General features: G+C 37.7%; 3 protein-coding genes and 1 non-coding gene across 17 annotated transcripts in view; 2 read left to right on the plus strand and 2 right to left on the minus strand.

Moving 5' to 3' along the window:
• The window catches only part of PJVK (pejvakin), a 46,575-nt gene extending 46,086 nt beyond the window's left edge, over positions 1–489 (plus strand). The window contains exon 7 of one of the 2 annotated variants that reach the window (XM_077154288.1): positions 99–489. In XM_077154288.1, coding sequence (XP_077010403.1) covers positions 99–391 — 293 coding nt within the window. In that variant the 3' untranslated portion in view covers positions 392–489. The remainder of the gene's footprint in view (positions 1–98) is intronic. The other variant, XM_077154289.1, reaches the window with a different exon arrangement.
• FKBP7 (FKBP prolyl isomerase 7) lies at positions 176–14,654 on the minus strand. 9 transcript variants are annotated; one of them, XR_013172902.1, is made up of 6 exons: positions 14,331–14,652; positions 13,124–13,275; positions 12,915–13,020; positions 6,582–6,695; positions 5,878–5,955; positions 5,168–5,271 (listed from the first exon to the last, which is right to left on the minus strand). XR_013172902.1 is itself a non-coding variant. In XM_077154299.1 (4 exons), exons 1-4 carry the CDS (start codon positions 14,537–14,539, stop codon positions 3,079–3,081), a joined length of 654 nt encoding a protein of 217 aa, XP_077010414.1. In that variant the 5' UTR covers positions 14,540–14,654; the 3' UTR covers positions 176–3,078. The 9 variants fall into 9 exon arrangements, 3 of the variants coding, with proteins under 3 accessions (XP_077010414.1, XP_077010413.1, XP_077010415.1); XR_013172901.1 differs by having other exon boundaries at positions 5,168–5,274; XR_013172900.1 differs by lacking the exon at positions 5,878–5,955 and having other exon boundaries at positions 5,158–5,271.
• On the minus strand, positions 10,994–11,064 carry TRNAG-GCC (transfer RNA glycine (anticodon GCC)). Its single transcript has one exon. It is a non-coding gene; the product is annotated as a tRNA-Gly (tRNA).
• A 31-nt stretch (positions 14,655–14,685) lies between the features above and the next one.
• Positions 14,686–19,709, plus strand: part of PLEKHA3 (pleckstrin homology domain containing A3) — a 53,088-nt gene continuing 48,064 nt past the window's right edge. Inside the window, exon 1 of one of the 5 annotated variants that reach the window (XM_077154294.1) lies at positions 14,686–14,938. Coding sequence is in view for 1 of the 5 variants with exons in the window: in XM_077154293.1 (XP_077010408.1) it covers positions 16,929–16,968 (40 nt within the window). In the remaining 4 variants the exon portion in view is untranslated. Of the gene's footprint in view, positions 14,939–16,400; positions 16,613–16,638; positions 16,969–17,007; positions 17,112–18,341; positions 18,616–19,709 lie in introns of those variants that run through there. The other 4 variants (XM_077154297.1, XM_077154293.1, XM_077154296.1 and 1 more) reach the window with 4 other exon arrangements.

Raw genomic sequence — 19,709 nt, forward strand, 5'->3', positions numbered from 1 at the left:
AGTTATATATATATATATATATATATGCATATAATTAATATCTATATATTTTTATTCATTGTGCCTTCTAACACATTTCTCTGTTTTTGTCCTTTTAGATAGAAGAGTGATGGATGCCATTTCTCGTTCTCAGCTTTACTTGGATGATCTTTTTTCTGACTACTATGACAAACCTGTCAGCATGACTGATATTTCACTCAAAGAAGGGACTCACATCAGAGTTAACTTACTTAATCACAACATTCCCAAAGGGCCCTGCATACTCTGTGGTATGGGGAAGTATAAGAGAGAGACAGTTTATGGATGCTTTCAGTGTTCTGTCAATGGACAGAAGTATGTGAGACTTCATGCAGTTCCTTGCTTTGATGTTTGGCACAAGAGAATGAAATAAAATTCAAATGAATACCTTGGTGGCGTCTGAGGTGCATTTGTGACACACACCTTTCCAAAAGGATCTAGGTTTGCTTTGCTGAATTATGTAAATTAAGAAGTCTGTACTATACTGTTTATTTCAAAATAAGGTTTAATATAAAACTTTGAATATAGATGTTACTTTACAAAATTTGCCCTTTAGAAATGTTTGTGGGAGTCTATGATTTTAGAAAACAGCTTTGTACATAATTAAGAGAGTCTTCTGAATTCAATTTTATTTTTAATCAGGCTTTAATTCAACACTTAAGGATGACATGAGTGCACAAGTTGTCTTTATGGTGTTTTACCTATTATCCTATGACCTGGTAAAATGAGAAAAATGTGTTAATAATTCAATGTAATCCTAAATGTTTAATTGCAGTATCAAATTAAAAGCACACTGAGCTCAGTATGGGGTTTTGTGTACAGTGAATAGGATGGTCGATAAGAGTAAGGGGTTGTCATTCTGTGATGCACATAGGTTTGCTAGCTTTTTCTTCATAAAACTCACTACTGTCATTTTTAAATTAAGGTAGATAAGACATACCAATTTCTTTACTCCTTTGAAAATGTTTAAAATTCTTGTTAGCATACTTAGTTCTGAAAAATTATTTTTGTCTGTTTGGTAGGACATCTAAATATTTTCATACTCAAACAATCTAAATTATTAATCTGATATATACCCTTATTAAAGTATTTGCAAAAATAATAAGATGTTAAAACTCTAGAAATAAACAGTTACGGCACACTGTTATATCTTTGCTTTTGAAGGCATAAAGCAAGCATATAAATGTACGATACATATACTTGCTGTACATTGTGTTTAGAATGATTAAAATTTTTTAGTTATTCAAATGTGAATACAGTTTTAGAGTAAATCTCCCTATTCATTTAATATTAACTTCTATAATTTTTAAAACCTAAGTTTAAAAGCACTTGGTTTGAAAAACCATGGAACAGAAAGGTTAGCATTATGAACAGTTCATATTATAGGACCATTCCCATATATTTTTTCTTTTATTCTGTTTTTATTTTGCCTTGGTCAGAGTATATTATTCAAATGTAAATATGATTATACTAATCAGAAAGACTTTAGTGATTTTTTATATGGCTATAGAGAATGGGGACAGTTCCCAAACCAAAATATAAGAACATTGAGTTACCAACTTTGTTTTCTTTAACTGAGCAGGTATTTCTGAAGGAAGTAAAGAGACGAAAGGGTTGATGCAAGAAACTGAGGTGTTACAAAATTGGGATATGGAAATGAAGAAATATTGGGAAGGGAAGAAAGTAGAAAAGGTAAGTTACTATTTTTGAAGTGAAAATTCTGTACCAACATATTCAGCATCTACTATTCTGATGTTTTTTGTGTTACCTGTAAACTTTTGAATAACAGAATTTCTGGCAGTAAACCTAAGGAAGAAATGCTCAATGGTTTGGAAAGAGCAAGTTTCTAAAACCAGACAAAACTCTACTTGTTTTGCATTTATTTGTTTTGCATAGAGCTATTTGTTGCCTAACTACACTCTCCTACATATTCAGTAGGCAAAATTCTTTCATAATCCAATATAAAAGTGCCATTTCTTTGGCACCAACATGCTGTTCCACAACGTCTCATTCTTAAAAGTTGGACCATGTTGTGATTTGACCATGGCACAATGCTACAGCACTGTATGTCCTCATTTGTAGCAAAAATAAATTTTACACATTCATCAAAACTTGACAGCATACCAGTTTGTAATAATCACTCATCATAATATGTATGATATAGAGTAGAAGACACGTAAGAAAGATTATACCTAAAGAAAGGTAACTGGTAACAAAAAAATTTCATGGCATCAAATATAAAACTTCCAAGATAAAATAGACTGGTAGGTATCTTATAAAGGTTTAGGAAATGGAAGAAGAGAAGCACATCTGTAATGATGTATGAAGGAGTACCAGACCCAGTGTAGTATAGATTTTGTACCTCTTAGAAAAAGCACTAAGCCTGTGATCGGGTCAAATCTATTTATGCATTCCTCATTGGAACAAATGCCTAAGTCCAGTGGCTTGCACCAAAAAGCACAGAATAAGTTTAGGCTGTCTCTGGGAAGGAGATGTACAACTAATATCTTTCTGAATGCATATCAAAGGAAGATTTTTATATCATATTATCAGTGACTTTCATATCCTATAATCAGTAATTTATGAAATGTGTAAACAAAGAAAACACTAGATGCTGGGTGTCCCTAATGAATATTTTAAAAATATGGGACATTTAACACTTAAAATAGTGAAATGGTAAATTTATGTATTTATACATGCTATTGACATTAGAGTTGTGAAGAACTTGCAGATTTTGACATATATGCCTCCTATACTCTGAAAGGGAAATTACTCACTGGGACAACAAGGTCTAGTTAATTCAAGGTGCTACAATTTGTGTTCATAGAATAAAGTGACAGGATATACAATCATTACTCCTTTTTTGAAAGCTAAATTTGCAAAACAGCCTCACATTTATTATACATGTATTAAAAATGTAATAATTAAAAATTATATGTATTAAGGGGACCAAAATATCTTTCTTTTGGGGGAAAAAGAGAAAACACAATTTTGAGAAAAGTATCTTTGTTTTATATATAAAGTACTATAAGTAGCTAAGAAGATAGAAATAAAAATATGCTATAGTTCATCATGTTGATATACATTGTATTCTTTGGAAGAAATGAAGCCATCACCATCATGGTCATTCTTCTTAAAAATATCTTCTAAAACTGCATTCTGATATGACTTGTCCTGTGGCTTCTCATCTTTTTCAAATTCTTTTGTCAAATAATGACTGATCTATAACCAAACAGACCAAAATAGACCCAAATAACATTTTTTTAATTAAAAAGCATTACAACAAATTTTCAACAATTTTGACAAATATTTAATAGTGAAACCCATGTGCAAGACTATTTACAGTGATACAGTTTCAAAGCTATTTTAGGTTCTTTTTTAATTCTAACTAGCATGGGCTTTGCTCACTCGGCCTTTACAGAATAGGTCACTAAGCTCTGAGAAGAAAATGTGCTTTCCCAGTATAACTGGGTACCCTGTTCAGTCGCCTTTCTCCCCCAGCATCTACATTTCAGGTTTCTTGGAGGTAGAAGTAGAATTTGGATGGGGAAAGACACTTGAAATCCATGGCCCAATTTCCTTTGATTGTTTTCTTAGGTGATGGAGTTAAACATTTTAAACTGCATCAAACATTTTAAACTTGTCATCAAACAAGTGAAGAAAAGTGGAGCGGCACTAGGGTTACTAACTTTAAGTAAGAAGTGTGTAGTCAGTGGGACTAAGTGAGACATCAGGCTTCAACAAAACAAGCATTAACCCTGAAATACTGATGATGGATATTCCCTGAAAGAGATAGTGGAGGCCTGTGGTTAAAAGCACAGTAGTGGAGCCCAGACTGCCAGGAGTTAAAATCCTGGTTTTGCCACTCATAGCTGTGTGACCTTAGGATAGTCTATCATTTTCCCCACCTGTAAAATGGAGGTGACAATAATAGTGCCTAAACTTCATAGTAATATGAAGTTTAAATGAGTTCACAGACTAATGTGCTTAATAATACAGTATATGGCACTGAGATGGTGTGAAGAAATGTTATTATTTTTATTATCCTGAGATCTTCATTAATCCCCCAATTCATACATAAGACTGACTGAGATGCAGAAGCTAGGCAGATGAACTCCTGACTTTAGTGTACCAACTTTCTAGTCCACCCAATTCATATTCTTGCTAGTACTTTTCATAATCTCATATAATAAATATAAGATCTCATATTAAAAAAGGCATACTTTTTTTATATTGGAAAAGTTCATCATCTTCTCAGAATGTAGATTTTTTAGTAACTGTTCTAGTTTGCTAGATGCCAGAATGCAGTATACCAGAAACAGAATGGCTTTTAAAAGGGGAATTTAATGAGTTGCTAGTTTACAGTTCTAAGGCCAAGAAAATGTCCCAATTAAAACAAGTCTATAGAAATGTCCAATCAGAAGCATCCAGGGAAAGATACCTTGGCTCAAGAAGGCTGATGAAGTTCAGGGTTTCTCTCTCAAGTGAGACGGCACATGGCAAACAGGGTCAGGGTTTCCCTCTCATATGGAAAGGCAAGTGGTGAACATGGCATCATCTGCTAGCTTTCTCTCCTGGCTTCCCTTCACAAAGCTCCCCGGGAGGCATTTTCCTTCATTTCCAGGGGACACTACCTGATGGACTCTGCTTCTCCTGGCTATGTCGTTCTGCTCTCTCCAAATCTCCTGCATTCTCCAAAATGTTTCCTCTTTTATAGGACTTCAGAAACTAATTAAGACCCACCCAAATGGGTGGAGACACACCTCTACCTAATTCAGCTTAACAACCACTCTTGATTGGGTTACATCTCCAGGGAGATGATCTAATTACAGTTTCAAACATACATACAGTACTGAACAGGGATTAGAAGAAAACGGCTGCCTTTACAAAATGGGATTAGGATTACAACATGGTTTTTCTAGGGTACACACATCATTTCAAACCAGTACAGTAACCATTATTTTTTAATGGTAAATAACCATTATATTTTAGTCACTATTTCTATAAAAACAAAGTGATCAGAGCCCATGCTAGCTAGAACTAAAAAATAGCAGTTGTAATATATATGTATTTAAATTGAGATGAGAAACTTAAGTTATACAAGTGAACTTGTTTCAATTACCTCAGTTTTTGAGAGTTGCTTGTCATTGTCCGTATCAATTTGTTTAAATGTTTCAATGCTTCGTGGTCCTTTGGTCACAGCATAAAGTTCAATCTCAAAAATCAATGTTGCATTAGGTGGAATCTTGCCTTCTGCTAAGAATATAAATTTTAACAGTTTAACTTACATGAAGATAATATTCAAACATTTATTCATGAATAGCTAGAATAGTATTATGGTTGTATTACTTTGTATTTGTAGAAGTGCTTTCTTAATATTTTTAGGAACCTTGTTTTAAGTCAGTTTAGAGGACTGAGGGCCCACTATTTCCTGATTAATTAAAATAAATAGAAATCATATGCTTTTTATTAATATACCCCTATCATTTTATAGTAGGAAGTTAATTGAAAGTCCTGGTATGGAGAAGAAATGAATGGGCAGAAAACTTTCAAAGTATTAATAAGTAATCTCCGTCTTTCAAATTTTTTATTAGTAAACTCTTAGACAATGATTTGGTATAGTTATTTGGAAGCATAAATAAATATATCTATTAATATATTTGTCTTTCAAATTCGTATAGAAATTAAGAAATAAGTGTTCAACAGAAAAATCCAGTAATAATTTTATGAAGAAATTTCTAATTATAACAAAATTTTTAGTGTTGTTAATGCTTTTGTTCATTAATAAAGTTAACCTATATGTTACAGATGACTTTAATAAGCTATGGACTATTTCAGATGATCAGTCATAAAAATTACCTGTAGAAACAACTTGTTAAGAGAAAGGGGGGAGTTTGTGTCACCAGTATATACGCAGGGTCTTGCACAGTACCTGCCCTAGTATAGGTAATCAAATATTAGTTGAATGAATGACTCACACTATTTGTTTATTTTAAAATAAACTATTTCTATTTCAAAATATAAACAGAAGGAAGCAGCAATTTCTTTAATGGAAAAGTAAAGAATTCTTGCTAAAATGTTTATATAATCAAAGAGAAAAGATCTTGAGAGTTATAGCCAAAAGGAGAATGGATTAGTAATCTCCAAAGCCAGGACATAGAAAAGTCTACTCATGCTTCATGCAACTAATGTGAAGGTCTCAATCTAATACACTATAGATTTTTGACCTTACAATAAAAAAGCTAGAGATTGATTCTGTGATCATTTTTGCAAAATCTATTCCCATTCTGTCCAGTTATGATTTCATTATGATACAAAAATAACTTCTTACTGATAATGATTAAAGAAAAAACTCAAAACATAAATTAGATTTCTTAAGAAAGTTCTAAGTATGAAGCCTCTGAACAATTCTCCTATAAACAAATATTGCCAACTTGCTTTTTCCTTGCAAAAATATTAGTATAGTACGAAAGAAAAAATGTGCATTTGCCATACATAGCATTACTTGTCTTTGGAGAAGCAGATCAAAGAGGTAGGAGTTAATGTAAAGAATCTATACATACCACATGAATCGTTAATTAAAGCACTAAAAAGTCACATGCATTTCAAGACATGAGAGGGTGTTCTGTGTCTGAGGGAAGGATGTCACTCAGAGGAAAGATTTCTTCAAGTACTCCCTAAAATAAAGGTATAGCCGATGTTAAGTCTTAATAACAATTTAATTAAAACAACTTATTTAATCAAGAAATTGTTAAACAGTTACTGCTAACATTACAATTTTTAAAATAATTGCAATACAGGTACAAAATTATAATGAACAATTTAACTTTTTTAGGATCTCAGTTTCCTTATGTGTAAAATGAAGGTGTTGGTGTAGATGAGCTTAAAGGGCCCCTCTAAAATTAAAATTCAATGATTCATGAAAACTTATGCATGAGCATCCCCCAAATACCTCCTCCAATGGGATAAGACATTTTGGAATAATGGGATTTATCAGTAGAGGCTTCAATAATGAGACTTCATTTATTACTGCTTATAGTGTACCTTTTCTTCTAATTTAACAAGATACTGTAGATGAGAAAACATTTACTACATCACAAAAGATTAGCATTTGATTTTTATTTTATTAGAATCAAATGACAGCTTTATAGTTGACAGAATTTTGTGGGTAAACGGATGTTTACTTTGTCAGTATCTTTCCGACTAACACATTACATTCAAGTTTACATGAGATCTGGAGGGGAGATTGTACCCATGAAAAAAGTAACAGACTATGAGGAAAACCTTTCTCCCTTTAGGAATTTTTTCTCTCATCATCTTTGTTCATTTGTATTCGTGTTTTCTCTTCATCATTTCTCAAGGTGAATCTTTAAAATATAAAACAAAACAAAGCCGAAATCCCCAAAGCATTATTTTTTTCTACAAGTAATATATGATTCCTATAGAAAATATGAAAAAGGCAATAAAAATTATCCATGATCCCACCACCCAAGGCTAACCACTATTGACACTCTACATTTCCTTCATGTCCCCTTATAAGTATTTAGAGTAAATGCACACACACATTACATGGTTGTTTTGAAAACACAAATTTGTTCTAATAAAAGTGAATCATCAGTGAACACTTTGAGCATTACATGAATTTTGTGTTTCTTTATGCATGATTTCCTCTGCAACACAGTAGGTGAGTGGAGAAAACCAAACCCAACTTAACTGAGCTGCACAGGAATACCGAAAGTGTTGTACATATGTGTACACGCACATACCTCAAGTATCTACCTCACTTGCCTTGGTTGTCTGCCTGGTATGAGCCACACCCATCTGCATCTGGTGCAACAACTTTCCCTTTGATTTCAGATAACTCACCACCTCCACCTAATAACTCACAAGCTGCAAATCTTCTGATGTTGTCCACTTCTACAAGCAAACTTCAGGTCTTTTTCAAGGTAAAGTTCATATTTATTGCATTATTTATGTATTTCTGTTTTTAATAAAGGTTCCTATCTTTTTTCTTTTTTAGCATGTTATTGACTAATTTTAAGTGTTGGCCTCCTAAATCCATTTTCTCTGATAAGGCCTGAGGGTTTTAATCATGTGATTCTGCAGCATGGTGATTTCTAGGAATACATGTCATGGTATACCAGAACTGAATTTACATAATACATAATGTACTAATGGACTTCTGCATCCTTTTTTTCACTCAAGTTCTCATCAACATAATTTTCTCAGGTCAATTCTTAGTAAATGTTATCTTCATGGCTATGATGAAATGTAAAAAGGCTCAAAACACTCCTTAAGTTGCTTTTACAAATGACCCTGTGGTTTGCTTTTCAGTAGGGATCTCTAGAATTATAAGTTCTGGTTTCTGCTACTTGAGTTTCGAGTTAGTATTTTTTTCTAAAAGATGCACATTCATAGTTTAACTGTTCTCATTAAGTACTATTAATTACCTTCTAATTTTTCAGTTATAAATAATGCTCCAGTATCATCCTTGTGTGTACCTATTACCTGCAATCTCAGAATATTCCCTTGGGTTAGAGTCCCAGAAGTAATAGTACTGGGTCCACACAGGCCCTAGAGACGTCACCGAGGACCAACGCTACCTGTGGTACAGTGGCAACAGTGCTGGACTGAGTGGAGCTCTCCAGTGGGCTGCTTCAGACTTGACACTCACTTGACTAGATTCATTCTTAGCTTTCAAAAACAGTCTGGTAGCCTGATAGACAGATCTCATGCCCACCCAAAATGGAGTTCTCTTACTGAGGGTGAGCCTTGAATTTTACGGCTTTGTGTTTCCTGGGCCTCAGTGGGTTGTTTCCAGTAGGAGGAGATGGGTTAACAGGGGTTTGGGGCTGTGGAAGAGTAAACACCAAAGTCCTAGCCAGCTGGCAAGCATGGAAGTCTCTGAGGAACTTAATGCAAGAAAGGAATAAAATAATATAAAGCTTCTTGTACTGAGTCGGAGCCTCTGGAGCCCATCTAGCCAGTAGAACCAACGTAGTTGATAACAAATGCTTTCCCCTATAAGAGCACCTCTGTAAGAGATGTTCCATCTCCATGGCCCACTCTGAGAGGCACTGAGAAGTGATATTAGCCCATGTGGGAAGAAACACTTGGGTGGTGAGTATCCAGCCTGTAGTGTATTTGGCAGGATCTATGGATGGTAGGGTGTTAGATTCCCAGCTGACTGACAAAATCTAAATGAGGCCTCAATGTAGAATGAGGAATAAAAATGTTACCTTCCTACCTCTGAGCCTTCTTGCAGGATCACCATGGAATGGTAACAGATATTTGAGACATGTTGACCTCCCTCATTGAATTCCTATCTCTAAACACCTGAAATCAAATGGCCAAGAAGTCATAAGCACCCACCCCAAATTTCCCCAGGAATTGGAGTGATGCTAGAAGTGAAAACCTTACCAGTGAATGGCTCCTCTGCTTTTTTTTAGAACCAGCATAATCAGAAACTGGTTACACTGACAATGTTGTGGTGTTAAATGTATAAAAAGCCATGCATTCTTTTTTCTTTTCCAATGTTTCCACTATGTGGATGAATAAAATGAAGTATGCAAACTATTTGAAATCCTGAAAGGAAGATTTTCAAATAGTTTGTTTTTTAATCAATATACTTACTATTTTTACAAAAAATTAATATTTTTGACCCAGTAGTTTTTTTTTCTTTAAGAGTCTTGACACATTCTGCCAAACTACTATCAAAAAGTTGAACCAATTTATACCTATACCCAACAATATAATAGCATATGTATCTTATATACTCGATTAATTACAATTTAAAAGAAATCTTTTTCAGTATAATAGGTAAAAAAAGGTTATCAACGTGTCACTTTCCTTGTTTTAATTTATTGTCACCTGTGAGGTTTACCATTTCCATGTTTATTGAAGATACCTCAAATTAATTATGAACTAACATCTTCAAGTCAAGTCAACCTGACAGCAGCCTGGGCTGTCATTTATATCTAAGCATAAATTAGAGTATAAAAAGCATAAACTAAGTAGTTACTTGTTTAGGGCAGTGGAATCCAGAATTCTATTTGGGAATCTTTTGACTGAAGAGATGAGGGCAGTGGATAAATAATAGATTCCAGGGACTCTGGGCAGATAGGGGAGAGGGTGCTGTGGTGGTGGGCAGAGTGTGGAGGCATCTGATAGGACAACATAAAAGAGAAAGGGAAATTCTGAAAATGACATAAAAGGCACTAAAAGGCACACTTTGCCTATATAATTTTGTTTAGAATTGGTCACAACTGTAGACAATATTTTTAGGAAAGTACTGTATCAACGTTTGTTGAATTTGTCTTCAATATTCTGTCTCTCCCCAGGGCCCTTTACAACTGAAGACAGACTTGAAAATTATGGATCCTTGGGAGCTATTTTAATGGGACCAAATGGTTGGCAAAAAAGCAATGAAAAGTAAGCTTAGTCATTTGGAACTGTCTGTATAGTTTAGTTAGTCTGACTGAGCTTGACTTGCAGTACCAGCTCCTTTCAATCCAATTTGGGGCACTGATCCCCAATTCCTGCTGAACAAAACAGGTAAGGGAATCACCAGTCTTAATGAGTAAATCAACAGCCTCAAAGATGGCATGCCATTTCCATGAAATATTTGGGAATAATGCTAATATTTTACCATAGAAAAAAATAATCTTTATTATATAATAAATATCTCCAATAGCTGGGATTAGCAGAGGCTCTAAAAAAGATTCTTTTAGAGATCATACAGTAAAAAGAAGCAAGGACCTAACTGAAGATACAAGATGGAAACTATCCCTCTGTCAGACTGCGTATATTTTTCCTTTTACCCATTTTTCTATTCTATAATTTTTTTTCGTATACAGCGTGGTGGTGGGGGGGTCACATTTCATTCTTTTCCATATGATTATCTCGTTATTGCCGCACCATTTGCTGAATGTTTTTGTTTGTAGGGGGGGAGGGGTGGTGGTGGTGGTGGTAGTGGTGCATGAGCCAGGAATTGAACCCAGGTCTCCTGCATGGCAGGCAAGAATTCTACCACTGAACTACCCATGCACCCCTGCTATGATTTTACCTTAGTGATTTTTTAAAAAATACGTTTTGGAAAAGTTAATACATGCACATGGTAAAAATTCAAACAGTACAAAGTATTATAAAGTGAGAAGAAATTTCCCTCACCCTTGGCTCTCAGGCCTCCTTCCCAGGAATGCTTACTGTTATCAAGGGACTGTGTATCCTTCCAGATTTCACACATACGTGAAATTCTCCCTCTAGAGTATAAACTCCACGAGGTCAAGGAGTGTGTCTGCTTGCTTTATGCCTAGATCAGAGTCTAGCACTGATACGTGACAAATATTTGTGGTATGAATATATTCTATCCCACTCTATTAATATAACTCTACTTCATCCTTTTTACTAGTTGCATAAGGAATCCATTGTATGGATATAATAAAATTTTACTAATTTCTTATTGATGGATATTCAGGTAGTTTCTAATCTTTTCCTACCCAAACTAAAAAAGTCTGTGAACAGATGTTCTTTTACATATACCGTTGTGCACATCCAGGAAATGGAACTACAGGTTCAGGAAGTACATGCATTATTAATTTTGATAGAAATTTCTGATGAGATTCAATGAATTTACAACAATAATCCAACAATAATCCAAAAGGTGGTTATCCACTTGTGCTGGTTTGAAGTGATGTATGGACCCTAGAAAAGCCATTTTTAATCCTAATCCCATTTTGTAAAGGTAGCCGCTCTTCTAATCACTATTCAGTATTGTATGTTTGAAACTGTAATCAGATCATCTCCCTGGAGATGTGATTTAATCATCAGTGATTGTTTAAACTGGATTAGTTGATGACATGTCTCCACCCATTTGGGTGGGTCTTGAAAAGTTTCTGGAGTCCTATAAAAGAAGAAACATTTCGGAGAACGAGAGCGATTCAGAGAGAGCAGAGCAGAATGACATAGCCACGAGAAGCAGAGTTCACCAGCCAGCGACCTTTGGAGATGAAGAAGGAAAACGCCTCCTGGGGAGCTTCATGAAAACAGGAAGCCAGGAGAGAAAGCTAGCAGATGACGCCTTGCTCGCCACCTGCCCTTCCAGCCGAGAGAGAAACTGTGTTTGCCATGTGCCTTCTCACTTGAGAAACCCTGAACTTCATCGGCTTTCTTGAACCAAGGTATCTTTTCCTGGATGGATGTCTTTGATTGGACATTTCTATAGACTTGTTTTAATTGGGACATTTTCTCAGCCTTAGAACTGTAAACTAGCAATTTACTAAATTCCCTTTTAAAAGCCATTCTGTTTCTGGTATGTTGCATTCCGGCAGCTAGCAAACTAGAAAACCACTCTTGCCAACATATTATCAGGTTTTTTTTATCTTTGTTAATCTGATGGGTAAAAAATGGTATCTCATTTTTGTTTTCATTTCCCTTCAATTATGAATAAAATTCAGGATTCTCAAAATGTATAAAGGCCATTAGTATTTTTTCCCCAACAGAATGCTTGTTTATGTCTTTGTCCATTTCAAGGGAAAGGACATTTAAACTGTTGATTAGTAAGAGTCTTTTTATGTGTTATAACATTTTCCCCATTTATTTGCTTCACCCAGATTTTCAGATAATAGTCTCACTGCTAGGAATTTGAAAATAGGTAAGATATTGAAAGAATGTTTCCATTCATTTTGTCCACTTTTCAAGTTTTCTATATTTGGGAAAAGCGTAACTGATGATATATTATCTCTCATATGTTCCTTTTACAATGTTCTTTTACTCTAAAGTCATATATTACAGATTCCTGATAACTTTGGTATTGCTTAGCAAAGAAATGCCCAGTAGGCATTTATGTATAAGAGTATATACCCAAAACAAATAAAATTGCCTAAAACAGAACTTACAGAATATATTCAATTATGATTGCTACCAGTCTGTGGTGGAAAGAGCTCTGGCCAGGGATCTGGAGTCCATCAATGTCTTACTTTCTTTACATGTAGAAAGTGGGGACTGGAGAAGATAAAGTTCGTTGGGTCTTATAGTTCTGTAATTATTTCCTATATGATTTATTTTTTAAATATAATTTAAAAAAGAAATACTGTTAACACTTTACCATAGCCTTCCTTTCCATATGCAAATGAAGGAGGTATTATCACTTTCCGCTTTTCTCCAGGGCACATATCCAACATAGCAATGTCCAATCCTTTTATTACTTGCCCAACACCAAGAACAAACCATTTGGGGTGACCTTCATTTTGTGTCCGGCTATAATAAAAAACCAATAATTTGGGTAAGCTGATTTCAAGATAAATAAAATCAAACTTTAAAATACAGCTGGACATTTAGTTATAATTAAAAACTGGAGTCCTTTGTAATCATCTTTTTCCTCTTATTAGGACTTATTCTGAACACCCTGGTGTGGTGTTTGGCGCAAACTTCTCTCATAACAGCCAGAAGGAGGTATGATTTTCCCAAAGCTAATCATTAGGAGTCATCCTATTTTCTTTTTTTATTGTCATCTTTACAAAAACTATTTGACAGTTAACATTTTTAATAGGTTTCTGACCCTAAGTAACTGCATGACTTGTACAAATCATTTAAACTCTCTGTTTGTTCTAAAGATGATGGAGCAGATTGAGCTTAAAATGAATTCTGAAGTAATTTTAGCAGTAATTTAAAATTTTATCTTATCAGATTTCTCAATTATCTTTAAAATATTAAGAATGAACTTTCCTCAATAATTCTGTCTTTATAGGCCATACAAAGGATGAGAAAACATTCTCCCTCCGGATAATAATCAATGCAGTCAGACTAGGCAGTGGTGGGGCTAAAAGGGCAGGTGAGAGGACACAGGGTTCAGAAGAAGTCACCAAGGAAAGGCACTGTCTAGTTTTTTGGTAGTGATAAAGTGACCACAGCCTGTAAAAAGTGTGCTTCTGGAAGCCAGAATAAACTCTAGATATACCTTTTTAAATTTCCGTATGTAATTCTCTGTAGGGAGAAACCTACATTGAGCAAAGAAAAAGGTGGTCATCGTTACAGATAGTACTTTAATATTATAGGTCCCAAAGGTAGTGTGGGCGGGGGCGGGGCGGGGATGCAGTGTATTTTTGATAATTTCTTGGGCCAACATTTTCAATAACTTTAAAAGCAATATTCAGTTAATTAAGGAACTACTGTATCTAATCTGATTTTTCCCCTAGGAATAATAGGCGCAACTCTTACTGTTAAAATCAAACAACTGATTAGATTTGTTTGGGGGATGGGGGTTAGATTTGGGGCAGCAGCTAGACGCGGGGACAGTTCGCATCATTTCTTACCTGCAGTAGAATTTCGAACCGTCTTTAGCCAAGTAGCCATCATAATGGGCATTTAGCAAGTCCCCCTTCTTGCTTGTCTTGGAGCAGTTTTCTGGACGATGCAAAACTTCGATTTTAACTTCCTCTGTACCCTCCTCTTTCTTTTGTGCTTGAGCAGTAAAAAAGCCCCAAACGCAAAAGAAAACAACTGATCTGAATAAGAAAGGCATGGTTCCTGGTGGTGGCCACGAGCTGAGCGGCGGACTCCCTGAAGAGGGTCACTCGCGCCGAGGGGCGGTACTAGAGACCGCCTTCGGACGCGTGGCAGGCATTGTTCTACGTCACAAAGGGCTAGGGGCGGGACGGCGCGTGTGTGGCCCCGCCCCGCGTCGGCTCCGCCTCCGGCAGCGCGCTCCCCTGCCGAATACTGTATTGACCTCAGTGGGGCGCTGTGGCGCCGGGTGTTTCCTAACGGAGGGTCCTTCTGGAGGTTCGGTGCTAGGCCTTCCTAAATTCAGAGGTTAAGGCAGCGCAGCACAACTTCACCCTTATTCTGCGTATTCTGCACCCAGTTTCCTCTGGGTTGGATAGTAACGCTTGGGTTTCCTAAAATGAAACAGCAAGACGAGGTGTGTCAGCCTAGGGCCCCATTCGTGATTTTACCGAAAATAAAAAGTCCGGTGAGGGACATCATAGGGTCAGAGGATGTGGTAATTTCTGGGCATGAAAGTCTTCTTCTAAGGCCTCTAGAGAACTACCGGGTATTGGAGGAAGTTATTCTGGAAGAAGAGGGTAAGAAATTGGCTTGCGGTGGCTTTGTTGGAGTTGCTGGGGTGTCCTTGAAGCGCTTTCTCAGGTCGTGTCATGCACTAAGGGGTTCCGGGCTGAGCCGCACATATCCTGATGGCTACCTGGATGTAATTAACATGAGACGTGCCACTGCCTCCAGGCCTCGTTAGTGGTGTTTTCCACGTGCGGAGTTGGGGATTCAGAAACTGCTGCTGGTTTGCATTTCTTTAACCCTGCCAGGTAGGGGCACCCTTGTTTGAGGGCCTGCTAAGTGCGGGGAATGCTATTGACCCTGCGGCTTTTCTTACCAACCTTGCTTTATTGGGCAATTCTCTACTTAACACAGATAAGGAAACAAGGTAACTCGAGGATTGCCTATCGTTCCAGTCTCACAGCTAATCCGCAGCAGCGATTTGGCCAAGCCTTTGACCTAGAGCGCTCCCCTTTCCCACCATTTCGTTATTAAAAATTTCAAACATACAGGAAAGTTGAAAGAATCTTAGAGTGAACACCCCGTATACGCACCACCTAGAGTCTATCGACATTTGTTATCATTCATCTCTATACACCCCTCAATCTATTTTATTTCTAAATGAATATCCAAAGACGTTTTACCCTAAATTTAGCTTTCAGCGGAGGTTTGTATTAGGTTTTGAGAGAGGAGGTGTTATTTTATTAAGTGATGCTAAGAAAAGCTGCAGCGCTGGGTCTGCTTTATCTGTTTTGCTTAAAGCTTGAAAACTTTCATAAATGTGAAAATTATGTTCAGTTATGTAAGATGACTCGCATTCAAGCAGTCTAAAAAAACACAAAATCTAGGTGGAAAATTTCACTTTTATCATCGGACACCAAAGTTTAATTTCATGTTTTGTAGTCTAGATGAAAATATGACTAAGGTTAATTATAGGCGTAATTAAAATTCCTTGGGTCCTCTTCCTAGTCTTTGCCGGAGGACTCCATCTTTTGCGCTCTGTTTTCCTAGGAGAATTTCTCGGTCGCCAAAATGTGAGGGAGAAATAGAGGAAACATAAATAGGAAGTCTTATTTTCTTGAAGAAAAAATCAATTACTCAGAGTCCTGAGGCTTATTTATATGAAAAGCCGAGAGACCGAAGCCACAGCCGCTGGGCAAGCGCGCGGGGAGTGCGTCCCCGTGTCGGTCCCAGGGACCGCGCGCCGCGAGGCCCGAATTCCCGGGTCCTGGGTTCCAAAGCGTCGGCCCTGGAAGGCGGAAGGCTGAGCAGTCCTGGGCCGCCAGCCGAGGGACCAGAAGGAAGAAGGTGACACTCGCAAGGAGGCCGAGACAACGTCGCTCAGCCCAGCACCCTCTGGGTACCTTCCGGCGTTGCAGCGGGGCCGCAGGCCGCACCCGCCCCGCCAACCCCGCCGCCGGGGAGGGGTTTCCCAGGACGAGCCGGCCCCTTTCATCCAGGAAGTGAAAGCGACGTCGGGGTCAATGAAAACAAACGGGGAGCCCGAGGGAAGGAAGGCCAGCGAGGAGGAGGGAACGCCGAGGTGCGAACACCGGAGCTGGAGGCCGGCCTCCGCCGCGCTGTAGTTATTGCCGCCGCCGCCGCCGCCGCCGAGGCTCGCCGGGAGATGTCTGAGCCCGCACCTCGCAGTCCCCGAGCTCCGCGCGGCGCCAGTCGTCCGGGCCTCTAAGGGCCGCCACATACCCGCGGCGCGCGCGGGCTGAGGGCGGCTTGGTGCCGGCCGAGGGCGCCCAGGGAGGGACCCGGGCGGGTCTGGAAGGGCTGGCCTAGCTCTGCGCCTTCACCATCACCGCGGCCGGAGCCGGGTCTGGAGGATGCGCGGCGCCGGGCTCTGAAGCATGGAGGGGGTTCTGTACAAGTGGACCAACTATCTCACAGGTATTAGCAAGGGCTCGCTGAGCAGGGAAAGAAACGTCGAGAACGCGGGTCAGGGGTTCCTTTTTCCTCCGTCTGCCCGCGATGACCCTTACAACGAATCGGCTCTACTTTGTTTCAGGGCTTAATCCTTCTGTCTGTCCCTTGTAAGTGCATTTGGCCTCTGCAGGGGGAGAGTTCGGGCGGGACTGCGCACCTACCTGAGGGTGGGATGTGTGTCCGACCACTTCTTTGCTGTCTAACAATACTTCTTTATGCCTCCTGTAGCCTCCGAAACAATTTCCAGTCACCCTAATGTGTTGTTTTGATCTCCGTCCTTATTCACATTTAATATTCAACATTTTGTCAGTATCAGAGTTGCCGGGTATTTGACTGGAGTGGACCTTTTAAGATCAAGGCTTAATTTTAAGAAGTCTTTTCTACATTTCTTAGCAGCACAGTGTTTATTTAAAAAGTTCTCATGTCAGAGTTTAGCAGTCAGCATTTTGGAAGCTGTCTCAAGCAAATTCTCTTAGAGGTTCGTTGTCAATGAGGGCTCCTTAACGTTTTGGATTCAGGTAAATGTGTGAGAAATAGTGTAGGAAAAGCACAGTACACCCAGAGAAGACAAGTGAAGTGGGTTGGAAGGAAGGGTTACCTGTCTCTGTAGAAAAGAGAGATAGGCAGATACAGAGGACCCCTTTCGTAATACCAACGGCCTAGTTTATTAAAAGAGCCTTAGATCTGAGTATTAGTCCTAGCTCAGCCATCAACCCACAGTAAGGGGTTCTCTCAGGATCTCTGCCTTCCAACTCCAGAATTCCATGATCTCAGTAAATTAGAGGAGGGAGAATAGGTTTTAAATAAATTTAAATAGCAAACAGGCTTTTTGGTCCAGCTGATGCTTTATTAGGCAAATCTTGACTTGTTTCCCATTTATTCCCTCTGTGCCAACCCCTTAATACTATGATCAACTCTCGTTCACCTGTTGCACCTGATCTGTACAAAATCTGCACACATGGTTCTCTTTAAGTTTAAAGGTGCTGAGCTACAGTTGCGGTTTTTTTTATTATTTGGAATGCTAAAGCCAGATTTATAGCAGCAGATGCTTCAACGTTAGTGACACATGGGTGTTTTATTTTGTTTGGTTGTTTTTACAAATGACTTTTTAACAGGAAATATATTTTAATAAGGCAAATATATTTTTATTAAGCATATTCATTTGGTCGCTTGTGAGAAAAACTTTTACACTGTTTAGTTGTGGTATTTTCTTTAAGACAGTAGTTTCCATGCTTTGATTTGCAAATTTGCAAATTATCTCCTTGTGAAGTTTTTAAGCACAGTTGACCATGAGATAATGCCAGAGGAACCGCTTTTGCATAGCCTGGAGCTAAGGCAATGACTGAGATGAGTCATAATTGAAAATCTGAGGTGAAAGTTTTCCTCATCTCCTGTGGTACTGAGTGCCAGCTAGTTGAGCATTTAACCACAAGTAATTTAGGGTGCAGTCTTTGCAGAGTATTTAACTGCTAGTTTGCTACATAAGACTCATGCTGAAATGAAATCTTTTGTTTGGAAGAATTCCATTTAAAAAATTTAAATTTGACTCTATGATATCCTGCTTATTAATTTCCATTCATCTTAGATCAGAAGGCTGAGCAGCTTTTCGTAGTAAGTGACCTTTAAGGAATCTTCCAGTTTAATGACAGTGTTATTTGAAAGTCCTTTAGAGAGAGTAGGATTTTGGTAACATTTGGTAGTTTGAGATAAAAAGAGTGTGTTTTTTAAAAGAGAGCTTTAAGAAGGGAATACCCACGGCATTGCTTTCATAGGCACAGCCCTCCGTTATATAAATGTGTGACTCAATTAGAGTTGTTTAATTAAGTGTTTCTTCAAAAGTGTGCTAGAGATAATTAACAGGCTTCATTAGCTTAATATATTCAACTATGGTCACCTTTCAAGTTACTACAAATTCTGAATGAGTCATTTTGCCCAATATTTGTTTTAAAAAATATTGAGTCACAAGAAAACAGACTTGTAAAGTCACAATTTGTCTTCTAGGTACGCTGGACCTGGGGTGGAAGAGTGTATTTTTGCCACACCTTCCTTGTAGTTTATTTTCCAGGGTGTATTGGTGATTGGAAAGAAAATGTTTTCATCTTTTCTGTACGTGCTCAAACAGTGTAATCTCATGGATATGTACATGTATGTATTTTTGTGGAAAACATGCAGTATGTCACTTTTCCAGTATTCAATCATTCATTCATTTATTTGTTCAATCACTCAAAAAGTACTTTGTGTTTTGTTTTTTTTTTGACATGGGCAGGCTCCGGGAATTGAACCCGGGTCTCCGGCATGGCAGGTGAGAATTCTGCCACTGAGTCACCTTGCCCACCCAAAAAGTACTTTGTTTTAGCACCTGTGGTTAAAGTCCATGTTCCAAGAAAATTTACCTTGTTTGCTAGGTAAATTAGGGAATAGTGTCTTATAAAAACAAACTTTCAGGCATCTGAAACCTGTTTGTTTCTATTTTAATCATTTTGAATATCCATCTTTATGGATGTATTATGACATTCCCTACTTTCTTAAACAGGGTACTGAGTTTAAGTGAAATTTAAACTTTTTATGGTGACTCAGGGTAGTCATTTCAAAAATGTTGCAGGTAAAGTCTTTTGGAGAGGTAAGTCTTGGGTCTTTGTCAAGGTATAAGAATGGTTTGCCTATTTGCCATTGTTCTAGGTTCTGTATGGCCCTGGAAAACAGAA

Source organism: Tamandua tetradactyla, chromosome 3 (genome assembly GCF_023851605.1).
Source record: "Tamandua tetradactyla isolate mTamTet1 chromosome 3, mTamTet1.pri, whole genome shotgun sequence".
Classification (NCBI taxonomy): domain Eukaryota; kingdom Metazoa; phylum Chordata; class Mammalia; order Pilosa; family Myrmecophagidae; genus Tamandua; species Tamandua tetradactyla.